The 22,194-nt window shown below is 43.5% G+C and overlaps 1 protein-coding gene across 4 annotated transcripts; it reads left to right on the top strand.

The window, feature by feature from the left end:
• The first annotated feature begins 2,123 nt into the window (after positions 1-2,123).
• LOC117425391 (phosphatidate phosphatase LPIN2-like) lies at positions 2,124-21,939 on the top strand. 4 transcript variants are annotated; one of them, XM_058990862.1, is made up of 20 exons: positions 2,124-2,236; positions 12,457-12,657; positions 12,867-12,962; positions 13,062-13,288; positions 13,451-13,558; positions 13,751-13,859; positions 14,047-15,016; positions 15,843-15,936; positions 16,126-16,313; positions 16,493-16,586; positions 16,774-16,843; positions 17,221-17,313; positions 17,685-17,758; positions 17,983-18,097; positions 18,234-18,382; positions 18,701-18,787; positions 18,882-19,034; positions 19,224-19,338; positions 19,453-19,556; positions 20,267-21,939. In XM_058990862.1, the coding sequence occupies exons 2-20, from the start codon at positions 12,466-12,468 to the stop codon at positions 20,409-20,411; spliced, it is 3,183 nt and encodes a 1,060-aa protein (XP_058846845.1). In that variant the 5' UTR covers positions 2,124-2,236; positions 12,457-12,465; the 3' UTR covers positions 20,412-21,939. The 4 variants fall into 4 exon arrangements, with proteins under 4 accessions (XP_058846845.1, XP_058846846.1, XP_058846844.1 ...); XM_058990863.1 differs by having other exon boundaries at positions 2,147-2,249; XM_058990861.1 differs by lacking the exon at positions 2,124-2,236 and adding an exon at positions 10,316-10,480.
• The last annotated feature ends 255 nt before the right edge of the window (positions 21,940-22,194 follow it).

Genomic DNA, 22,194 nt, shown 5'->3' on the forward strand with positions numbered 1-22,194 from the left:
GATATTAAACATTCTGTACCTGTATTATCACGTGTGTCAAAACATTTTTTTCTAAAACATTCCAGTACGTTGTTTTAGCCATATGTATGCTGTAAAATTTAAAAGTAGAACGAACCAAGATAATGATCCCAGTCACGGTAAGATGAACGCAAACATTTGTGGTAAAGCACAATGGAAAATGTGGTCAATTATAGCCATACATGGTGATAACCTGTTAAAACATAAAACATGGTGAAGGGCTGGTGTGTGAAATAGCACAGCACACCTAAACTCACACACATCCCTGCTGTGTTTGGAAACTGAAACCTCTCAGTGCTAAATCTCCACACTTTATGAGACGGATGTTGCAACCACTTTATTAAGCTGTCTTGTAAAAGCCCTTCACTTTATTCACATAGCTCCATTGACGAGGCATGTCATTATGAGGTAAAGGGAAAATATAACAGTCATAATTAAACATTTTTCAACATTGACGAAAAGTGAATGGAATACGCATGAAGAGTTTAAAATGACCATTACAATGTGGGGAACCTGTGCATTGTAAATATTATGATGTTCATACATCATGATAAAGGGGCATTCAGAACAGAAAATAGGAGGCACTTTTTTACACAGAGAATTGTGAGGGTCTGGAACCAACTCCCCAGTAATGTTGTTGAAGCTGACACCCTGGGATCCTTCAAGAAGCTGCTTGATGAGATTCTGGGATCAATAAGCTACTAACAACCAAACGAGCAAGATGGGCTGAATGGCCTCCTCTCGTTTGTAAACTTTCTTATGTTCTTATGTTCTTATGTTCATACGTTCTCATGCTCGAACCTGTACCAAAATCTCCAAAGTATATGTCATTGGTTTGAATGAAAGTGCAGTTAAGCTGTACTCACAGCAGCAGAGTGGCTAGACTGCGGTGTGTTTGCAATATCCTCCAAGCTGTTAGGGAAACTACAGCAAACGTAATTAGAGAGTCACCGCTCTTTAACTGAGCCTTGTGCCAAAGAAACTCATTTGCATTCTTTTGCAGTATTTACCGTTTATGGATCCCTGTTAGATTCAAAATTAATTATTTTCAAGAAGCAAACATTTAAAAACAAATTAGGTCTGCCTTGAAGGATGAATTTATTCCTGGTTTTATTTTTGATGTAAGCGTTGCTTGGGCTTGTCTCTGTGTACCACAATCTGGCATCCTGTCTATGTGTGTATATATATATATAAAAGTCTGATCTCTAAAGTGTTCTCTGCAATGCTCCGGAACTGCAGTTTGAGACCACTTCAGTGGCATTTTAACTGCAGCTTCCCCACATCTGTTTTTCATACCCAACTGATGCAGTCAACCAGTACAATCTGCAGCAGGCAGTCAGAAGCCCATCTCTGATGGGATGCATGCAGTGTTAGAAAGCTTCAGTAAAAGGGGAACCTGGTTTAAATGTTACATCTTACTGTCTGCACAAAAATCTGCAATGTTTGAAACATATTTAAGAAAACTTTAATGATAATAATCTTTAATAAAAAAAAGTAACCAAGTCCAGCTTCCAAATGATACTACTGTACTAAGATGACAAGCAGACATTTTTCTAAAAACCCGTGATGAGCCCCCTCTTGTGGCTGCTAAGAAACAATGCAGAAAATACCAACAGTACCTTATATACCAGAATCATTTACCAACTGCTCCCAAAAGGAAGGTCGTGGATTGTATAATGAAAGAAATACTAATAATAAAAGCGTTATTTCACCGTTTCATGAAGCTATTCACTCGAACTCATTGTCCTCTAGTCAATCCCAAGTCCACGAACCTATAAAATCCAGGTCAAATCACCGGTACATTGTAAAACGTGTCTGAAACTACGGTGAACTATTTGAGACCACGTTTTATTTATTTGATTTGAGTTCTCCACTTCCACTGTAATGCACAAAATAATGCATTTTAATTATCAAAATTTATTATGCCAGTCCGGTCAAAAGTGCGCACCCACAAGGCTTTTTAGTCCCTCCTCCTTCCAGCGTGGCTTTCTGTGACAAAGAGAGTCTGCGCTTACCAATTGATAATCCTGTGATTGGTCACACTGAGCGGCGCAAGGATGTTCTGAACCGTTTCTCAGCTTGTGATTGGCTAATTATTTCATCGCTTACTCCTATTTGCTTTGGCATTCTGAAACAGCGGAAGGTAAACAGTTTCTATGCGTGTAAGAAGCAGGAAGCGCCATTGAATCAATTTGCACACATCATTGTAAACGAGTAGGTAGGTGACAACGGTAATGTGTTATTATTATTATTATTATTATTATTATTATTATTATTATTATTATTAGTAGTAGTATTTCATCATACTGTACTTGACAATTGCTGGTGGTTTAGCTACCGGTACCGTTACAATTTAACAACTAAAATACAGTTAATTCACCAAGAAGTCTGTTAAGTGAAGTTAGAAGCGAGGGGATAAAAACGAGACTTGTTAAGGTACAGCGTGCTTTTTGCTATGGTCATTGTTGAAGGTAATACATAACTTAAATAATTGTCAACTGGAAATCTGCTATAGTACGTGTAGTATTTGAAGGGAGTCTTCCCATCAAAGTTTAAAAATGGTTTAACATTGATTGTATATTGACTTAACATGGGGGTTGGACAATGGCTTTCATACTGCAGAGCTCCCCTCTCTGTCAGCATGTTTGGTATGGACAGTTATGATTGTTTTGTTAACTTCTCCTCTGTCTCTTGGGACATCAATTAGTAGAGTCACGCGATAAATGCGTAAGGGAGGCAGCACCTGTGTTGAAAACTGGAAGAAAGTGGGCGGCAAAGAAAGCTGTGGAAGATGCAAAGGCTGCCCTTCGAATTGGTGATATCATGGGACAAGTTCAGCATGGAAGAGGGGGTCTTGGTTTCAGTTCAACTCCTCCTACATGGCACAAGGCGGCCCCAGCTCAAAGGAGGAAGCTGGTAGTCAACGAGGTGCAAAAGCAGGAGGAGAGGATGAGGTGTATAAAGGCCATTTCCCAGGCCAAACAGGGAGAATGGATGAGATGGGAGAGTGTGGAACAACGCAAGATTGGCTGGCAAGACCTATGGTCAATGGAACAGAGCAGGATCAGTTTCCTCATCAGGTCAACATATGATGTTCTCCCATCACCACAGAACCTAAACCTCTGGGTAGGAGAGGATCCCTCATGTCCTTTGTGTTCATCACCTGCAACATTAAGGCACATTTTGACAGGATGTAAGGTGGCTCTTAGCCAAGGACGGTTTACTTGGCGCCATGACCAGGTGCTGCGATGTTTGGCCTTAGCATTGGAAGACAAGCGTAACATGACCAATAAGTTGCCACCTGTTCCATCAAAACATTACACACAAAAGACAACATTCCTCCGCCCAGGAGAGCAACCACCAAGAAAAGGTGTTAAAACCAATCCTCGCCCAGGACAACTGGAAGCTGCTAGAGACTGGAATATGCTGGCAGATGTTGGTCAACGGCTTATTTTTCCACCTGAGATTGCCACCACTAACCTTCGACCAGATATTGTCTTGTGGTCTGGATCAGCACGCCTTGTTCACCTGGTAGAGTTAACAGTGCCATGGGAGGATGCTGTAGATGAGGCGTATGAGAGGAAGAAACTGCGGTATGCTCAACTAGCCACTGAAGCGGAACAGCGAGGATGGAGAGTTCGGGTTTACCCAGTGGAAGTGGGTTGTCGAGGATTTGTGGCACACTCTACAACCCGGTTTCTCAGAGACGTCGGATTCAGTGGCCAAGAGTTGCGTCGCACAGTGAAGAACTTATCTGAAGCAGCAGAGAGGAGCAGCAACTGGCTGTGGTTGAGACGGAAAGATTCTGGCTGGGGACAGGTAAGTAAGCTGGGCTGAGTTGAGTGGGGGACGGAGGGGGGTGATGCTGGGACGCCAGAATCACCGTCGAGCCCTCTTGAGGTGTCGTGGGCTAGTCGACGAAACACTGAGGATGGAAGGTGCCCACTTGAAAACCCCAGAGATGTACCCTACTTAGCTCAATCCAGACGGTTGTCATGCTGATGCGCTGGGGAGGCCGCACTTTGGTTGATCCCCGGAGCCAGCATCGCAGCCGTTGTGTGTGCTGATGCGCCAGGGAGGCAAAATAAGCTGATCCCTGGAGCCAGCATTACACTTCAGCCATTAACACCAGACAGAAGGATATCTACATCATCATATGGAAGGAAACGTAAATGGATGGAGACACACATGGATCACATTAGTTTACTGTAAAGCTACGTCTTAGTTGGTGCTTATCTTGGCGAGAGCCGAGTTCAAATCAGCATGAAGTTTTAACATCTACTCTCGTGTAATGGAAATCATGAAGATCTGGATACGTCCAGTGACTGCTGTGAATAGTGCAGCTGGCAACAAGGGAAAGACCTTGTGACAGCCTGGAGAGACAGCTGACAGGAGGAAAGAGACCCCATTGGGGCTGGTAAGGGTTAGCTACCCTTGTCGGCAGTATCCAGCTCTGTGTTTACAGGATGCTGGAGACACCCGCCCAAGGCTTCTAAGAAATTAAAGAGAAAAATACCCCTAGAGTCTGCGAGAGCGGGGGCGGAAGATGACTCAACGTTGGACAACACGGTTAACGACTTAGGAACGGAAACGGATATGAGTATGGAGAGTACTTCACAAAAGACTAGTTCAAGATCTGCAGTTAACAAAGACATGGAACTCCAGGTTTGTGTCTGCGGCTGGAGCAAGGCGACAACGGTCAGGGGTTTGAAGATTCATCAAGGGAGAATGAAATGCTTGAGGGAGAAGGGACAAGGGCCTCGCATTGATCAGTACTTCTTACGAAGTCAGTCAAGTCAGTCGAATGAAATCCAGCGACAGGAAGCAAACCACAGTTCGCAGGATATCAGCACCCCTGTCATAGATGTGAGGAGGACTTGCATGGACACAGTTAGTGATGAACCTAATGGTCCTTGTGAACCCGGTCAGACAAACCAGCATAAGAGAGAAAAGAACCTCAACGGGCACAAGCCTGGAGTTAAATGGCCAAGAGCTTGTGAGAAAACTGCATGGGACACAGTAAACACAGATCTCTGCGTCGCATTGGAAAGATTAAGTGGAACAGTTGAAAAGAAGCTGGATAAATTTGGGGACATCATCTACGCATATGGAAGTGAGAGGTTTGGAGTTGAAAAAAGGAAGGAAAAAGTACAAACTATTCCTGGGAAGTCTAGACGGCAGCAGGAGATTGAACGCTTAGTTAGAGAAAGGAGACAGCTGAGGAACCAATGGAGAAGAGCAGAACAAAGTCAGAAGGAGGGACTCAATCTCTTACAAAAGGTCATAAAAGATAAGCTTGCAACATTGCGCAGAGCTGAGCGCCTACGGAAACGCTACAAAAAGAAGGAGCGTGCGAGAGCTAACTTTTATAAAGACCCATTCAAATTTGTAAAGAAGTTATTCACCAGTGAGAAGAATGGCACACTAAAAGCATCTAAGGTTGAGCTGGAGAGATATTTGGAGGAAACACATACAGATTCAAAAAGGCAGGAGCCTATGTCAATTCCGTCAGACATCCCACCTATCAATCCACCAGAATACCAAATGGAGGACTGTGCACCTAAGTGGAAAGAAATAGAGCAAGCTGTGAAAAAAGCAAGGGCTTCATCATCTCCAGGGCCTAATGGAGTTCCGTACAGAGTGTACAAGAGTGCTTCAGGAGTTCTACGAATTCTGTGGAAATTGATGAAAGTGGCATGGGAAAAACAGGTTGTACCAAGAGCATGGCGCCGAGCAGGTGGAGTCTTTATACCTAAAGAAAAAGATTCTACAAGCATCAGTCAGTTTCGTCCCATTTCCCTATTAAACGTAGAAGGCAAGATTTTCTTCAGCATTATTGCTCAGAGATTGTCAGCTTACCTATTAAAGAACTGCTTCATTGACACTTCAATACAAAAAGCGGGCATTCCAGGTTTCCCAGGTTGCTTAGAACACATCAATGTGATCTGGCAACAAATTCAATCAGCTAAAAAGGAGAGGAAGGAGCTCCATGTGACATTCCTGGATTTGGCTAATGCATATGGTTCAGTGCCACATGAACTACTTTGGGCAGCATTTGATTTTTTCAGTGTACCGATGACAATAACAAATTTAGTGAAAGCCTATTTTGGAGATTTGCAATTCAGTTTTTCAACTTCAGAATTCAGCACTACATGGCAATGCCTAGAGGTTGGAATAATGGCAGGATGCACCATTTCTCCACTGGCTTTTACCATGGCAATGGAAGTAATCATTAGGGCATCAAAATGGGTAGTAGGAGGAGAGCGCTTGGCTTCTGGAATGCGATTACCACCAATTCGAGCATATATGGATGACATGACAACCATGACTACAACAGTAGCCTGCACTAATCGATTATTGGGCAAATTAACCAATAACATTGAATGGGCACGAATGCAATTCAAGCCCACTAAATCAAGGAGCATCTCTATAATTAAAGGCAAAGTAGTAGATAAAACATTCTTCATTAATGGTGAGGCAATACCAACAGTGTCTGAGAAGCCAGTGAAGAGTCTTGGGAGATGGTACGACGGGGATCTAAAGGACACAGTTCGTGTGGGAGAAGTTAGACAACAAGCAGTGGAAGGGTTGAAGAGCATAGACAGCTGCGCTCTACCAGGTAAACTAAAACTCTGGTGCTTTCAGTTTGGTCTACTGCCGAGGTTGCTGTGGCCACTGACTGTGTACGAGGTTTCTTTGACAACAGTAGAGAAGCTGGAAGCTTTAATCAGTTCATACATCAGGAAATGGTTGGGAGTTCCACGCTGCCTCAGCAGAGTGGGACTTTATGGTAAAGGAATACTGCAGCTACCAGTCTCTGCTCTAACCGAGGAGTTTAAGTGCGCCAAGGTCAGACTGGAAATGACATTAGTAGAGTCACGCGATAAATGCGTAAGGGAGGCAGCACCTGTGTTGAAAACTGGAAGAAAGTGGGCGGCAAAGAAAGCTGTGGAAGATGCAAAGGCTGCCCTTCGAATTGGTGATATCATGGGACAAGTTCAGCATGGAAGAGGGGGTCTTGGTTTCAGTTCAACTCCTCCTACATGGCACAAGGCGGCCCCAGCTCAAAGGAGGAAGCTGGTAGTCAACGAGGTGCAAAAGCAGGAGGAGAGGATGAGGTGTATAAAGGCCATTTCCCAGGCCAAACAGGGAGAATGGATGAGATGGGAGAGTGTGGAACAACGCAAGATTGGCTGGCAAGACCTATGGTCAATGGAACAGAGCAGGATCAGTTTCCTCATCAGGTCAACATATGATGTTCTCCCATCACCACAGAACCTAAACCTCTGGGTAGGAGAGGATCCCTCATGTCCTTTGTGTTCATCACCTGCAACATTAAGGCACATTTTGACAGGATGTAAGGTGGCTCTTAGCCAAGGACGGTTTACTTGGCGCCATGACCAGGTGCTGCGATGTTTGGCCTTAGCATTGGAAGACAAGCGTAACATGACCAATAAGTTGCCACCTGTTCCATCAAAACATTACACACAAAAGACAACATTCCTCCGCCCAGGAGAGCAACCACCAAGAAAAGGTGTTAAAACCAATCCTCGCCCAGGACAACTGGAAGCTGCTAGAGACTGGAATATGCTGGCAGATGTTGGTCAACGGCTTATTTTTCCACCTGAGATTGCCACCACTAACCTTCGACCAGATATTGTCTTGTGGTCTGGATCAGCACGCCTTGTTCACCTGGTAGAGTTAACAGTGCCATGGGAGGATGCTGTAGATGAGGCGTATGAGAGGAAGAAACTGCGGTATGCTCAACTAGCCACTGAAGCGGAACAGCGAGGATGGAGAGTTCGGGTTTACCCAGTGGAAGTGGGTTGTCGAGGATTTGTGGCACACTCTACAACCCGGTTTCTCAGAGACGTCGGATTCAGTGGCCAAGAGTTGCGTCGCACAGTGAAGAACTTATCTGAAGCAGCAGAGAGGAGCAGCAACTGGCTGTGGTTGAGACGGAAAGATTCTGGCTGGGGACAGGTAAGTAAGCTGGGCTGAGTTGAGTGGGGGACGGAGGGGGGTGATGCTGGGACGCCAGAATCACCGTCGAGCCCTCTTGAGGTGTCGTGGGCTAGTCGACGAAACACTGAGGATGGAAGGTGCCCACTTGAAAACCCCAGAGATGTACCCTACTTAGCTCAATCCAGACGGTTGTCATGCTGATGCGCTGGGGAGGCCGCACTTTGGTTGATCCCCGGAGCCAGCATCGCAGCCGTTGTGTGTGCTGATGCGCCAGGGAGGCAAAATAAGCTGATCCCTGGAGCCAGCATTACACTTCAGCCATTAACACCAGACAGAAGGATATCTACATCATCATATGGAAGGAAACGTAAATGGATGGAGACACACATGGATCACATTAGTTTACTGTAAAGCTACGTCTTAGTTGGTGCTTATCTTGGCGAGAGCCGAGTTCAAATCAGCATGAAGTTTTAACATCTACTCTCGTGTAATGGAAATCATAAGATGTTAACATCTTTTCAGGCCCTTTCCACGAGACATTGCTAAATATATTAGAGGCTTAGAATATGCTAATTACACAGAAGCAAAACAGTAAATTGAAGTGAACTTTACCCTTGGTAGCAAGCTGGCAATTTGGTGATCGAGAGCTATTAGCTGGAGCTTGCTGTATTAGTCTCAGTCATTAGTTACTGTATGTAAGGATATGGATGAAGAGCCAATAATCTGGGTCCAAATTTAGGAATATTGTTAACCGTTAAGGTTTCTTGATGAACCAGGACCTATGTCCTGACCCTGTACTAAGTCATTATTCAGTATGACAGTACTGTTTGTCTTTTATAAATACCAGCTTTTATGCAGTTGTTTTTGTTTAGTCAAAGACTGCTTACATATGCATTGCATAGTTCACGTGCCTCTCCATGGTGGTATGTAGAGTAGGGACCAACATGCACTACACTACTGTAGGACCACCGTTTGCTTTCTTATAGGTTAATGCCACACACACACCTAGCTATGCTGTACATCTGGTGTCTGTTGGTCAAGGGGAGGGGGAGGATGGCATGGACAGTAGCTCCCCCTAACGTTTAGACCTGTTATGAGTAGCCTCCTGTCTATGTGTCACATTCCACAGATGTTTGTAAGATTAAGGGTGTTTATGTAAATGTGTGAAGTGCCTTTACTCTAAGACCGTGCTTTTTGTGTAGTATCGCATAAGGACAATTATAACGGATCATATCACAAAAACACACAGAAAAGATGCAGTCAAAAATGTATTTTTCTTTGTCCAGTACGATGTGTCGTCAACCTGCAACAATGGGACAGATCAATAGGAAATGTTACCATTTAACTAATTTTGACCAGTCTAGAACAAAGCTACAACAATAGCTGCAACAATTTAATTTGCAAAGCCTTCTGAATCTACAGTTTTTTTAAACACAATGTTAACATTGCAGAAGTTTTTAAGGGAACAGTGTTCAGGATCAGATGCAGTTGTTTGTGCAGATTTACAGTGTGGATGCAGTGGAGGTAAGCGTCAGTTTAATGCAGCTTGCTAGACAAAGTCTGTTTGCTGTGCTTCTGTCACCACACTCTGTCGTTCCATCTCTCAGTATGCAAGCTGACTCCATTTATTTCGGGCTTTGCTGCTGGGCTGTGAAAGTGCTGCCCACTGCAGATCCTTTAACTAAATTCTGACTCTGTACAAAAACAAACAAAAAAATCCTGACTGAGCAAACCATAAACAATTGGTGCATCCCAGCTGTTTTCTAAATAGTTCTTTTTTATTTAGATATTTTTATATATCTTCTAGAAATTCTCCTGCACTGCCTGTGTAGTTAGTGTACCGTGCTGGACCTCTCAACGTGGTATTCAGAAGTGCCCGTACAGATCACACTCCCCAATCCCCTTGTTAGTGAGAGACACATGGACTGCACATAGTGTTGGGTTACAGGGCTCTTTAAAACCTGCACTGGACTGCTGTGTAAAAGAGCTGCAGATCCATTTAGAAAGTGCTGGCTTGCAAGCTGTGGAATTGTCATGTGCATCGCTAGAGGAAGTGTGTGTGCGTGTGCATGTGAGAGACAGGGACAGAAAGAGAGTGAGCGAGAGTTTACCAGGCCTCTCTCACAGTACAGCCGGGGCTTTACGACAGCAAGGCAGACAGACAGAGAGGGACTGAAGGACAGTAAGGAAAGGGACAAGGCTTTAGATTTGGGGAGAAGCGAGACTGGATGGGACTGTCAGAGTGAGAGTGACAGAGAGGAGTGAGAGGAAAGTGTGGGGGAAGTAAGAAGGTTAAGAAAGATTGAGGGGTCCAGTGAAGTCAGGGAGAGCTGGGGTTGATGCGCACTCTTTGCTGAGGGGACTTCAGGAGTCGGTACCTGCTTGCACTGTAGAGCGCTGCAGTGGGGGATGTTGGGATCGCTGGTCTGCAATGGATGCTGGGGGGTCCAGAGGACATAGTCCCGCAGGAGGGGTGGCCCTCCATCCTTCAGTCTGGGTAAGCAGAGAAACTAGGGCATCCAATTGAGCTCATTAAAAATATAAGAGTTATGATTTTATTTTTAAATTTGACAATGGCACAGGCGACAGATGCAATATGTGGGTTTCCTAACAAGGGACTGAAGAAAACATGAATGATCACTCCCAATTGTGCCAAACCGTATGAGGGTTTTGTAATATGAACTACTGTCCACTGTGGGCTGAATTAAGATATACCCACTTGTTTTACTGGCCCACAGTGGTGAAAAGCAAATGCATTAACATACTGGGCTCCCTAGAACCATTCAACTGAAGATGGCAGGCATGCGTTCTCTGGTTAGTCAACAGATAATACTGAGTCATTAACAGATTAACCCAAGTTGTGACAGCATTCTTTGAAAACTGGAATTTCTTCCATTGTGACATATTTGAAGTGCAGTAGATTGTGTGCAGTGGGGTTTGCGTGTGCTTTGAATGTTGGACGTTGTAGTCCAAACAGAGGCATTTAATGCATTCTAATTTGTATTTTGAGCAAAGAGAAAGGCTGAAAGCCATTTGGTTTTGTATGTGTTTATTGTTGCGCTACCCTGACTGGTATGAATGCGGTTATATAATTAGGATCAGAAATCTAATCTGACTGGCCAGGGACAAGTTGTCTAGCAGCTGGCAGGAATCAGGAGTTTGTCCTCCAACTTCACTCTCTTACCCCTTTGCTTTCGGCAGCTCCTGTTTCAACAGGCTGACTCTCAGGAATGGTGAAGGTGATGTAAACTGAAGTAACCATTGTTTCCCCTTAGTAATCATTAGCTTGAAACTTGATAACTTCAGAAAACTACTACTACTACTACTACTGCTACAGTACAGTACAGCAATCCTCACAAATCCAAGCACCTGCTTCTTTACTTGTTTCACTTTGAATGGCACATGATCTACATCAATGATCCTCACGGGATTGTCAGCACCTGATTGCTGTGGAGCGTTCAAGCCGAATGATCGAATAACTGTTTCCTGCCTCACTAGATCAGAAACTCATGGTGTCAGTGTGCTGAAGCGCTGTCTGTCAGCGGTCAGTAAACAGGCCCAGCCATGCTGATAGGTTGTAAACTCTAGATAAGAATTAGACCTTGGTCTCTGACGGAGTGAGTAATAGCATTCCTGTAGTGCTTTGTCAGACTGACTCCAAAGAGTAAAGCCACTGTGCAGGTGATTGTAATACACCAGGGCAGAGACAGTCTGAGAACACCAGGGAATCCATTTCACAGCAAGTATGCATCTAGGTTGAACATTTTTAAAGGCAAGTTTTAGGTTAAACATTGGTTTGAAAGTATCTTAAATGTGTTTAATGAAAGGCGAAATTAATTGATCAAATTAATCAATGAAACAGTTTTTTAATAAAATATTTCTTAAAAAAAAAAAAAAAAAAATCATTTTTGTGTGTAGGGCCGTAGATGGCATTGTTCCTTTATCTGTTGTGTTTATGTGTAGGCCTAGATATCCATACTGTACTGGCTTTTCCATTTCAAACAGTTGCTGTCTCTGTCAGTCGTTTTTATTTTTTTATTTTCTTATAACAGTTTCTGTTCTTGCTAATGATACAGCCCTTCTGTATAATTCAATGTTTTATCCACTTTTCCTGGATCATTAATGCACAGTGCAGCAGTGAAATGACTTTTAAGGCGGGTGGTTTCAAATATTAAAACAAATGAATGTGTTTAAAAATACATTTGAAGCTGTGAGAATTTCATAAACCTCTACGGCTGTTTGTTAAGGCTGTTTCAGATTAGGCTGTTCTAATGTATAGTTAGTCCAAAAACCAGTTTTTCAGTGTCATAGTTTCCCAGTTAATGAAGTTCTGAATATTATACAACAACCACCGGACCAAATAATGGTAACTACTGTAATTTACTGATTTATTAATTTGATCTGTTATCTCCTCTTTCCCGTTGTTCTCATATGAGAGTCTGATTGATTTTCTGTGTTTCACCCTTCCTGCAGTCCCAGACGATGAACTACGTGGGGCAGCTAGCGGAGACGGTGTTCGTCACTGTGAAGGAGCTCTATAAGGGTCTGAACCCAGCGACACTGACCGGGGGCATCGATGTCATCGTGGTGCGGCAGCCCGATGGCTCTCTGCAGTGCTCCCCCTTCCACGTGCGATTCGGCAAGCTGGGTGTGCTGAGATCCCGCGAGAAAGTGGTGAGTGAGAAACGGCACAAACAGTGTTGAGCTCCTGAGAGAAAGTGAGGAGGACCACACTCCGATGCAAGCTAACTTGCTTTATCACCCACGATGTCATATCAGTTGATTGCATTCATTTATGTTGGTATCTGTAGCAATGTCCTCCTAGCCTCTCCCTCCCTATCTCTATCTCTGTCTCTCTCTCAAGCTGTGTTTCTCTCCGGCAGGTGGACATAGAGATCAATGGGGAGCCAGTGGAACTGCACATGAAGCTGGGAGATAACGGGGAGGCTTTCTTTGTGGAGGAGAATGAGGATCACAAGGTCTGTAATAAAACTGATACGTTGGTTTGGAATAAAAAAGTTTTCTGGTCGGATTACCCGGCTTTTTGGGTGTAAACGTGTTACCTCTTCCCTCCCCAGGAGCGGGTCCCTGCGCACCTGTGCACCTCGCCTATCCCACTGGAGGGTCCGGAGGGGTGTGAGGCGGCCGAGTCACCCCCGATCACTGGCTCCCGCAGAAAGAAGCGCCGGCGGAAACGCACACGCACCGGAACCCCCTGGAGAGAGGAGGGAGGGTCCTCTGATGAACGGGAGCTCCCAGTGAGTGAGGGGCTAGGGGAGGATTCCTTGCCGTTCGTGCCAACCAGGTAAGCACTTCCATATTGCAGCCAGGTAAAGGCTTGCACACATGGTAGTCATGTAAAGACTGGCACACATGGCTGCCAAGTCTAAACACATTTTGAACCTGTGCATTTATGTACCTTTTTTTTTTTTTTTTCTAAACTGAAACTTTGTCCCTGTGTCAACAGTTCTTCTGTCTACTATTCATTTGCGGAAGACACCATTGAAGATCTTGGGAGCACACATTCCCATGATATTCACCCCTATTCGGACGGGGAGTGGTCGCCTCCAGAAAGGTGAGAGCGTTACTTAGCACATGGTTCCTTCTAGTGTACTTCTAACCTTGGCTTTAGATGCTGAACATTCAGGCCCAGCTTTGACCAGCTCGGGATATAATAAAAACTGCACAGCTACACCAGGTAGTTTCAATGCAGGTACAGTAGCAATAGTCAAGACTTTCTAGAGGTATGTGTTTTGTGGTGTTGCAGTGTTTTCATGAGCCGGCCTTCCTCCCCAAAGAGTGACTCTGAGCTGCTGATTAAACCTCCTGAATCGACAGGGCCCCAGATGCAATGGGCCTGGGGAGGCTTCCCAAAGGTAGGGAACCAAATGTATTGTAACACAGAATCCCTGTAGGTACTTTAAAGTTCACTACTACACTTAAGATAGAGTTACTCACAGCAACTACACGGAGCAAAGTTACTAGATGCTAGAAAACTAAAATAATTGATTTCCCTTTTCTTTCTTCACCCTTCCTTACACACACTTTTTCCCCTGCTTTCAGGTTAGACCGAGTGAGAGAGCACAAGCAGAGGCTTCACGAAGCTCCCCTACTGTCCAGCCTTCAGGAAGCACCCACTTCCGAACCATCTATCGCCAGGACTCTATTGAGCTTGACATGCCAGGAGAGCCCTCGTGCCAAAGTGGCAGCGTGACTCTGCTAAGACCGGAACCGCGGGAGCAAGTGGCAGGGCCCAGCACTTTAGATCAAAGGCTAACTAGTGCGCAACCAAGCACAATCACAGTCCCAGCTTTAGAACACAGCACAGGAACAGAACTGGAACAAACCCTGCCTGCAACTGAACCCAGCACAGACACCGTCCATGCACTAACCGAACCTGGAACAGAACCCAGCACAGACACAGTCCATGCACTAACCGAACCTGGAACAGAACCGAGCCCAGACACAGTACATGTACTAACCGAACCTGGAACAGAACACAGCCCAGACACAGCCCCAATGCAAACACAGCCAGAACAAAGACTAGGGGACACACCACTTGCACAAACACAAGCGTGGGTAGGAGGGGAAACCGCAGTGGAATCAACACGAACACAACTACGGCAAACCTGTGAAACCACAGGCCCAGCACTGCCGGATCAGATTGGAGCCGACACTCCTGCAGAACCGGCTCCAGAAACAAGAACTGGACCATCTCCTCCCCCATCCGACATCACAACTGAAGTGCTGCCCTCCAGTGGGCCTTGCCCTGAAGCTGAAACTGAGACAGTGGATGGGTTGGAGCAGAATCTTGAAAGTGTAGAGCCAGGAGCACTTGAGGGTGCTGCTAAAGGGGAGGTGGAGGCTGAAGAGGGCAAAGGGGTCCCAGAGAGGACAGCAGAAGTCCCTCAGAGCTTTGAAGCCACAGAAAGTGTGAAAGTGAGTTCAGAGGTTGAGGAGAGTGCAAAAGCTGAAGCACAGCTGGCTGCTGTAGACACGGCTGTGAAAACCGAACCCCTGGCGAAAAAGAAAAGTAGGTAACAGACTGCTGGGAAAGAGTCCACTGACTTCTATTGGACTGATCATTTAATATTGAAGAGAAACATACTGTACCATCCCTGTGTAGCAAACTTTACAAAAGTGGTTCAAGTTCTGTAAAGGATAAAAAATGATGTATGGAGGGGCTTCCAAGTGGCGCATCCAGTAAAGTCACTCCGCCCAGAGTGCAGGATGCGCCCTATAGCTTGGAGATCGCTAGTTCGAATCCAGGCTATGCCACTGCCGACCGTGGCCGGGAGTTCCCAACTGGCCAAGCGCTGCCTGGGCAGGGAGGGTTTAGGTCGGCTGGGGAGTCCTTGGCTCACTGCGCACCAGTGACCCCTGTGGCTGGCTGAGTGTTCTGCAGGCCTGCCTGTGTGCAATTCAGAGCTGCGTGGTCCTCCGACGCTGTAGTTCTGTAATGGCTTCACGGCTGGCTTGCAGTGCAAAAAAAAGCAGATGGCCGACAGCAAACCAATGACTGATATGGAATAGAAATAATACACTGTTTCGAGTGAGTTGTTTATCCCACTTCAGACATTTGTAACAGTTGATATTCATTCAAAATGTCATAGCGGTTTAAGTATGTGATTTGGAAATCAGTAAAACAAACAAACAGGTTTGACATGGCAAAAAAAAACAAAAAAAACTTCTGATTTACTAACAGTGTATGCTAGTCATTTAACAACAACAACAAAAAAGTTAACCATAACCTCATATTGTAATGTTGGCATGAGTTTTGTAGTGAAAATGACTGAAGTAGAGAAAGATGTGGATTATTAAGCCCAGTTTTGCAGCACTAAAATCTTTGTTTGGTACAGGTAAACGAAGCCAGCACCTGGGCCCTTCTGACATCTATCTGGATGACCTTACCAACCTTGACCCGGAGGTCGCCGCTCTCTACTTCCCCAAAAGGTACAGTTTGCTAACCCAGGGCTCCTTAGCACTGCCCTGGTTATGTCCACCCTCACCCATAATTGAATTGTGTGCATTACTGGAGTATCCTCAATTGACTTGACTAGAATACAAATGTGTATCCCTGCCTGGTGATTACATGGCCACAAGTGCTAGTGCTGCCACTAACTAGCTGTCTCCTTTTTGCAGTGATGTGGAGGCAAACTCGCGGACAGAGGCTGAGCCAGGCTCGCAGTCTGGTAACCAGTCACCTCAGTCAGTGGGCAGTGGTGCCATGGACAGTGGGACAGACTACCTGTCGGACTCTCCCGGAGACCTGGCTGAAGTCACCATATCCCTGTGTGGCAAGCTGGGGGATGTCAGCCAGATCAGCAAAGGTAGGAAGGGCTACACAGGTCAAATTCACACACAAAAAAATAGTGAAAAAGTAACTTTGCAAATTGTGTAATTAAACTTAAATGGTGCTCATCATTTGAAGCGATGTTGGCAGGGAATAAGCATGTTACTGACATGCCCTGTGTGTTTTAATATTGCGTTAATTCTTTTTCACTTTCAGAGAAATTCATGGAGCACGTGATCAGCTTCCAGGCCTTTGCCTCCAATCCAGGAATCATTGAGGACCCCAATCTAGTGATCTGCATCAATTCCAAGTGAGCATGCTTTTTTGTTTTTGGAGCACCCGTTTGCATCCAGCTGGAGACCTTGATTTTTCATTTCCATTGCCTTTTGAGGGCTCCTTGTAGATAGAACCTTCACCAAACCACTAGATGCTGTAGATGGAACTAGATAAATAACGTTTTTTATTTACATGCTGGCTGGTACATGTTTGTTTTTTAGGTATTACAACTGGGCTGTTGCTGCTCCCATCATCCTTTCAATGCAAGCATTCCAAAAGAATTTACCAAAGGTACTCTGTCAATATATATATATATAGATAGATAGGTAGATATATTTGCAAATGGAAGACCTGGTATAATACATCCTTTTAAAGAAAACTGTGTAAAACAGGTCAAAATTCTCAAATACATAAACCATCACTGTCTAAATAAGCAAAGAATTTACGTAAAGAATTTCCAGATACATTTTTAGAAAATTAACGGCATCATTCAAGGAGTTTGCAACTGGGCAGGATTTTTTTTATTACTATGTCACTTTACTTTCATTTGTTTAGTTTTCATGATTTAAATTAAAACTGTTGATCACAAGAAATTGTTGGAACCTTTTTGAAGTAGCAGTTTGCAGTGTGTTCTGTCCCCCAGTGACAATGTCTCTCTCTGTGTTCAGAGCTCTGTGGAGCAGCTGGTGAAGGACAAAATGCCAAAGAAATCGGGGAGGTGGTGGTTCTCATGGAGACGTAGAAATCTTGAAACTAAAGAGGTACAGTATCACTAACTACAAGACAACCGCTCAGCGTTGCAGACACACAGAGTGGTTTAATATCTACATATCCATTTCATTTTGCCAACCCTTGCACAAATATAATGCTTGAAAAGCAATTTGCGTTCTGCTGTCCTGTAAATCTAATATCTTGAGTGTCACTATAAAATATATTTTGTTTAATTAAGTTGCTAATCTATAGTTGTACTGTGTGCTAAGGAAGCCTTCTATTCCAATCCTGCTAGCTGTATAATTCTTTCGGAAGAGGAAACTAGAAAGCATTTTGGTTGTGCTATAGACAACTGGGTACCTAGAGATGTAGATGGAGAGGGAGGTGCGAGACCAAATTAGGGAAATGATTTCCTTTTCAGGCTAAAACAAGTGAAGAAAAATCCGAGGAGCAGAACAAGACAGAGGCATCTGATCACGTGCCCTCCACATCAACGTGAGCTTCATTCATTATTCTTATACCTTTGTTTGTTTGGGTTTCTTTCATGGTTTTATCATTTTTTATTGCTCTGAATCTGTATTTCTTTGACTGATTTTTACAGCATGAATATGCTCTTGCCATTCTAAAATAAATCGATCCTCTGTATTGGCAATTTTCTTGAAGCTACTTAATTGTTTTCACAGAAAAGTTTTAACTGTGGCTTCTTTCTTTTCCTCTAGGCATACAGGCAGTGATACTACAAGCGATGACGACTCGCAGACAGAGACTCTCTCCACAGTGCAGTGCCTTAACCAGATGTACCGCAAGTCTCTCCGCCTCACCTCCGAGCAGATAGTAAGTACATGTGCTCCTGCAGGCACTCCTGCAGTGCTGAGATGAGTGGGCAGGGTGACAGTGAATTTCCAGCGTACCCTCTGCTCAGTGTGCAGTGAGGTGGGCTGATCACTATCTCTTTAATCTCAATGTTTAGGAACGACTCAATCTGCGGGAGGGGGCCAATGAGATTGTGTTCAGCGTGACCACACAGTACCAGGGGACCTGCCGCTGCGAGGCCGCCATCTACCTGTGGAACTGGGACGACAGGATCGTCATTTCAGACATCGATGGCACCATCACCAAGTGAGCCATTTGGAAAATTACATTTGTGTCTTGAGCGATGCACTGCAGTCTTTGCATGATGGACAAAGGCATAAAAAAAACAAAAAAAAACCCATGACGTAATCCGAAGGTGTTTAAATAGCAGACGCTTTGGTATAATCAATGGCTGATCTTAAACTCATCCTGCATGCATGTGATGTTATTCATACCATGTTACTGACACGGTTGGCAAGCATTGTAGAAATATCAGTGAGATTCAGAAGTCATTCATTAATTTATTATTGTTACTAATGTGTTTCAATAGCACTGTGTGTGAAGATGCACTGATCTCTTTTTCAGGTCTGATGCCCTGGGACACATCCTGCCTCAACTGGGGAAAGACTGGACTCACCAAGGGATTGCAAAACTGTACCACAATATACACCAGTCAGTGTCTTTCTCTATCATACCCACATTACCCACAGTAACTTTGACCTATTGAGGTTCCTTGGACAGCAGTTTTAGCTTCTCATGTTTTCAGAAATGGCTACAAGTTCCTGTACTGCTCTGCGCGAGCAATCGGGATGGCTGACATCACCAAGGGGTACCTGCAGTGGGTCAACGACAGGGGGACAGTTCTGCCTAAAGGCCCGGTACTGCTCGCACCAAGCAGCCTCTTCTCAGCCCTGCACAGGTATTTAAGCAGCCTCTTGCTGATTATTAAGCCTTCCTGTGTGTTTGTTTGTTATTCTAACACATCTTGCTTCATATAAACTAGTGCTTTAAATCCGCTACTTATTCTTGCGCATATCCATCTGCTCCATGTTTACAAACCATTATCCCAGAGGTGCCATTCCCATGTGTGTGTCTCTCTGTTTGCCAGGGAGGTGATTGAGAAGAAACCCGAAGTGTTTAAGATTGCCTGTCTGACTGACATCAGAAACCTCTTCAGCCCAATGCGGCAGCCCTTCTATGCAGCCTTTGGAAACAGAGTTAACGTGAGGAGCAATTCTCGTGTTATCACAATTAAGTTTTATTCCACACCCCTAATAAAGACAGATTGTGGATTTTATGGAAACAGCATTCAAGTAGCATGTTTTGTATCCTTGCAGGATGTTTACGCCTACAAGCAAGTAGGAGTGCCAGAGTACCGAATCTTCACAGTCAACCCCAAAGGAGAGCTCATCCAAGAAAAAACCAAGGGCAACAAATCTTCGTAAGGGCCCTAATAATAATAATAATAATAATAATAATAATAATAATAATGTCGTTTTGGTTTTTATTTCACGTAGAGCTCAGACTGTCAACAGCGTTATATGTAAAACTGTTAATGTGCTAGAGTTTTCATTTGACTTGTATAACAACTAGAAGATCATGGCATGGTGCCATAGACATTTAATGATGTTTATTCGCAAATGTTGCCAGATGTAAATTGCTGAACTGAAACAATTTTAAACCTTATGTCCATGGCACCTATTTTATTTGTATCTTTATTTATTTATTGTTTTTTATTAGAAGAGTCACACTAAATTCATATGAATTTTGTAGGATTGAATAATAACAAATACTTTGGTGTTTCTAGCCCTGAAGATAATTGAACCCTTCCATGCATGAAATATTGATAATAGCTGAAAAAAGTCATTTTGGACACATAATAAATATTTTCATATGCGGCTATCATGCATTTGCATCTCCCATATTTCCCCACATGCATGAAAGGGTTAAAAATAACATCTAATGCCTTGAGATTCAAATATATATATTTGTGAACATTTATTTGAAAGTGTAACCCATTTAAGAGACAAAAGGTTTTGCCGTGTACAGTACATTGCACAATTAAATTGTCAATTTGAAATGCATAATGTATTCAAATGAATAAAACCCAAACCATTTTCCTTCCGCTCACTGTGCAGTTTCTTGTTTCAGGTACCTTCGTCTGAGCGAGCTGGTGGAGCATGTCTTCCCTCTGCTCACACAGGGTCGCAGTTCATCGTTTGACTGCCCGGAGTTCAGCCACTTCTCCTTTTGGAGAGATCCTGTCCCTCCCCTGGATCTGGGCGAGCTGCAGTAGCCTCCTGCCTGCCTGTCTGTCCTGTTTTAATCTCCTCTCTCCTTTTATTCCTGTTTCTTTCACACCTGGAGACAATCCACTTGAGGTCCTGTGAGGGAATCTTTAGATTGATCCTTTTACTTTCACTAACTTGCAATTTAGAAGAAAGACCAAAGATCTCAAATACAGAAAGTGGGTTTGTCCTGGTTTCAGGGAAAAATAAATACTGAACAGACTGGTCCAGTACATGATAGAAAAGCATTCCCCCGACTAACACTTTCCATTCAATGCGTAGTCCTTTTTTTTTTTTTATAAGAAACTTCCAATACCTTCTATCAATTTTTTTGATTTTTTTTTACATTGAATTTTGACATTCGCAGAGTGGTTGTGTGTCGTTTTAAGATTTTGTGGACCACAACAATCACATAGCTGGCTAACTTATTTATATTTACAACATGTCCAGTATTTATAAATACATTTATTTTCAGTAATGCTGAATGGAAATGTACCATTTCAGGGGTCAGTCGTGGGTTAAGGATGAGCATTAAACGTTATTGCTGTTTTTTTTTCTCATCATTGCAATAAGCAGGTTTTTGCCTTTTGTATGTGCTGTGTGTTACATGACTTGTGCTGCAGATGGGGTTATTATGCAGATGCTTGCAGTAGAAGGCTCTCTCATGCATTAAGAGTCACCCCCAAGTCTCTGAGACAGGGTTATTGTGGCAAAATAATCAAAACACAAGAAGCCCAGCCGCTGGCGGAAGTGCCACTGTGTACCTGCTGTTTTATGCTAGATTTTTCAGTACAGGATTTACCCCATTTAAAAAAATGACACAATTCTGATTGATTATTTCAAAATGTACATTATGGACTGATACAGCTATAGCCAAAAGTTAACCAATTCTCTGTTGAAATTCTGCAAAGGGAATGGTGTAGTTGATTACCATCAGCAGTGGACTTCAGTTCCTGAGGGGAGATCATCTGTATGGATTGTGAGGCATGGTTTTTGAGCTGGAAACTGTTTAGAAAATTGATTAAAAGAAGGAAAAAAAAGACCATCGTTGTAAAACAACATTTTAAGTTTTAATTTTGATTGGTTTCAATTTACTTTTGGTTTTGTAAACTATTGGTTACAGCTGAATGCGATGCACTACAACAACAGCTGGGTGACAAAGAGAACTGTAGCCAAAGGCAGCGAGGAATGAATGCCAAACTTTTATTGACATGAATAGTAGAAACGAATAACTTAACACGATTTTATTGAATGTTCATGTTGTGCATATTCTCTATCTTAATTTGTTTCATATACTGAGTGGTGTATTGTGAATATTAAAATGGATTCCTTTATGACTGGAGTTACCAAACAGTACTTTTGAAAGAAAAAGCTTGTCCTGTTGTATTGTATTGTTTGGTTTAGTTTCGTTAGCAGGAGTGATCAGGGATAGTAATTCAAACTAATAATTCTTGGTATGAAGTATAACATGTATGATATATGCAACGCAGGATTTTGGTGTAAGAACAAGTGTTTAAAATAAAAAATGTCAGTATGGCATGTTTTGTTTATTTTTTTCTGGTAGAGACTTTGCAACCGCCCCTGGCTTCTCCCCCTCTTTGTGGTTTAATTAAGTTTTTAGCTGGTGGTCCGTTCTTTTAAATGGAAGTCTGAAATGGTGTGAAAGTTCCAGCCATTTAATAGTGAAGAAATGCATGATCTGACAACCTCCTGATCAGGGTTCTAGGGAACAAGGGGCAAAATGCAACTCTTTTTTTTTTTTTTTAACTGGATCTCAGTGCATTATAAAAT

This window comes from Acipenser ruthenus, chromosome 18, assembly GCF_902713425.1.
Source record: "Acipenser ruthenus chromosome 18, fAciRut3.2 maternal haplotype, whole genome shotgun sequence".
In the NCBI taxonomy this organism is placed as follows: Eukaryota; Metazoa; Chordata; class Actinopteri; order Acipenseriformes; family Acipenseridae; genus Acipenser; species Acipenser ruthenus.

What these genes read in the sequence shown, in the direction of transcription:
- LOC117425391 (XM_058990861.1), top strand. Translation starts at nt 10,415, where the DNA reads ATGGATGCTGGGGGGTCCAGAGGACATAGTCCCGCAGGAGGGGTGGCC. An exon ending in GAGTGGTCGCCTCCAGAAAG is followed by an intron (nt 13,559 to 13,750) that starts GTGAGAGCGTTA and finishes GTGGTGTTGCAG; the next exon opens with TGTTTTCATGAGCCGGCCTT. An exon ending in CCTGGGGAGGCTTCCCAAAG is followed by an intron (nt 13,860 to 14,046) that starts GTAGGGAACCAA and finishes CCCTGCTTTCAG; the next exon opens with GTTAGACCGAGTGAGAGAGC.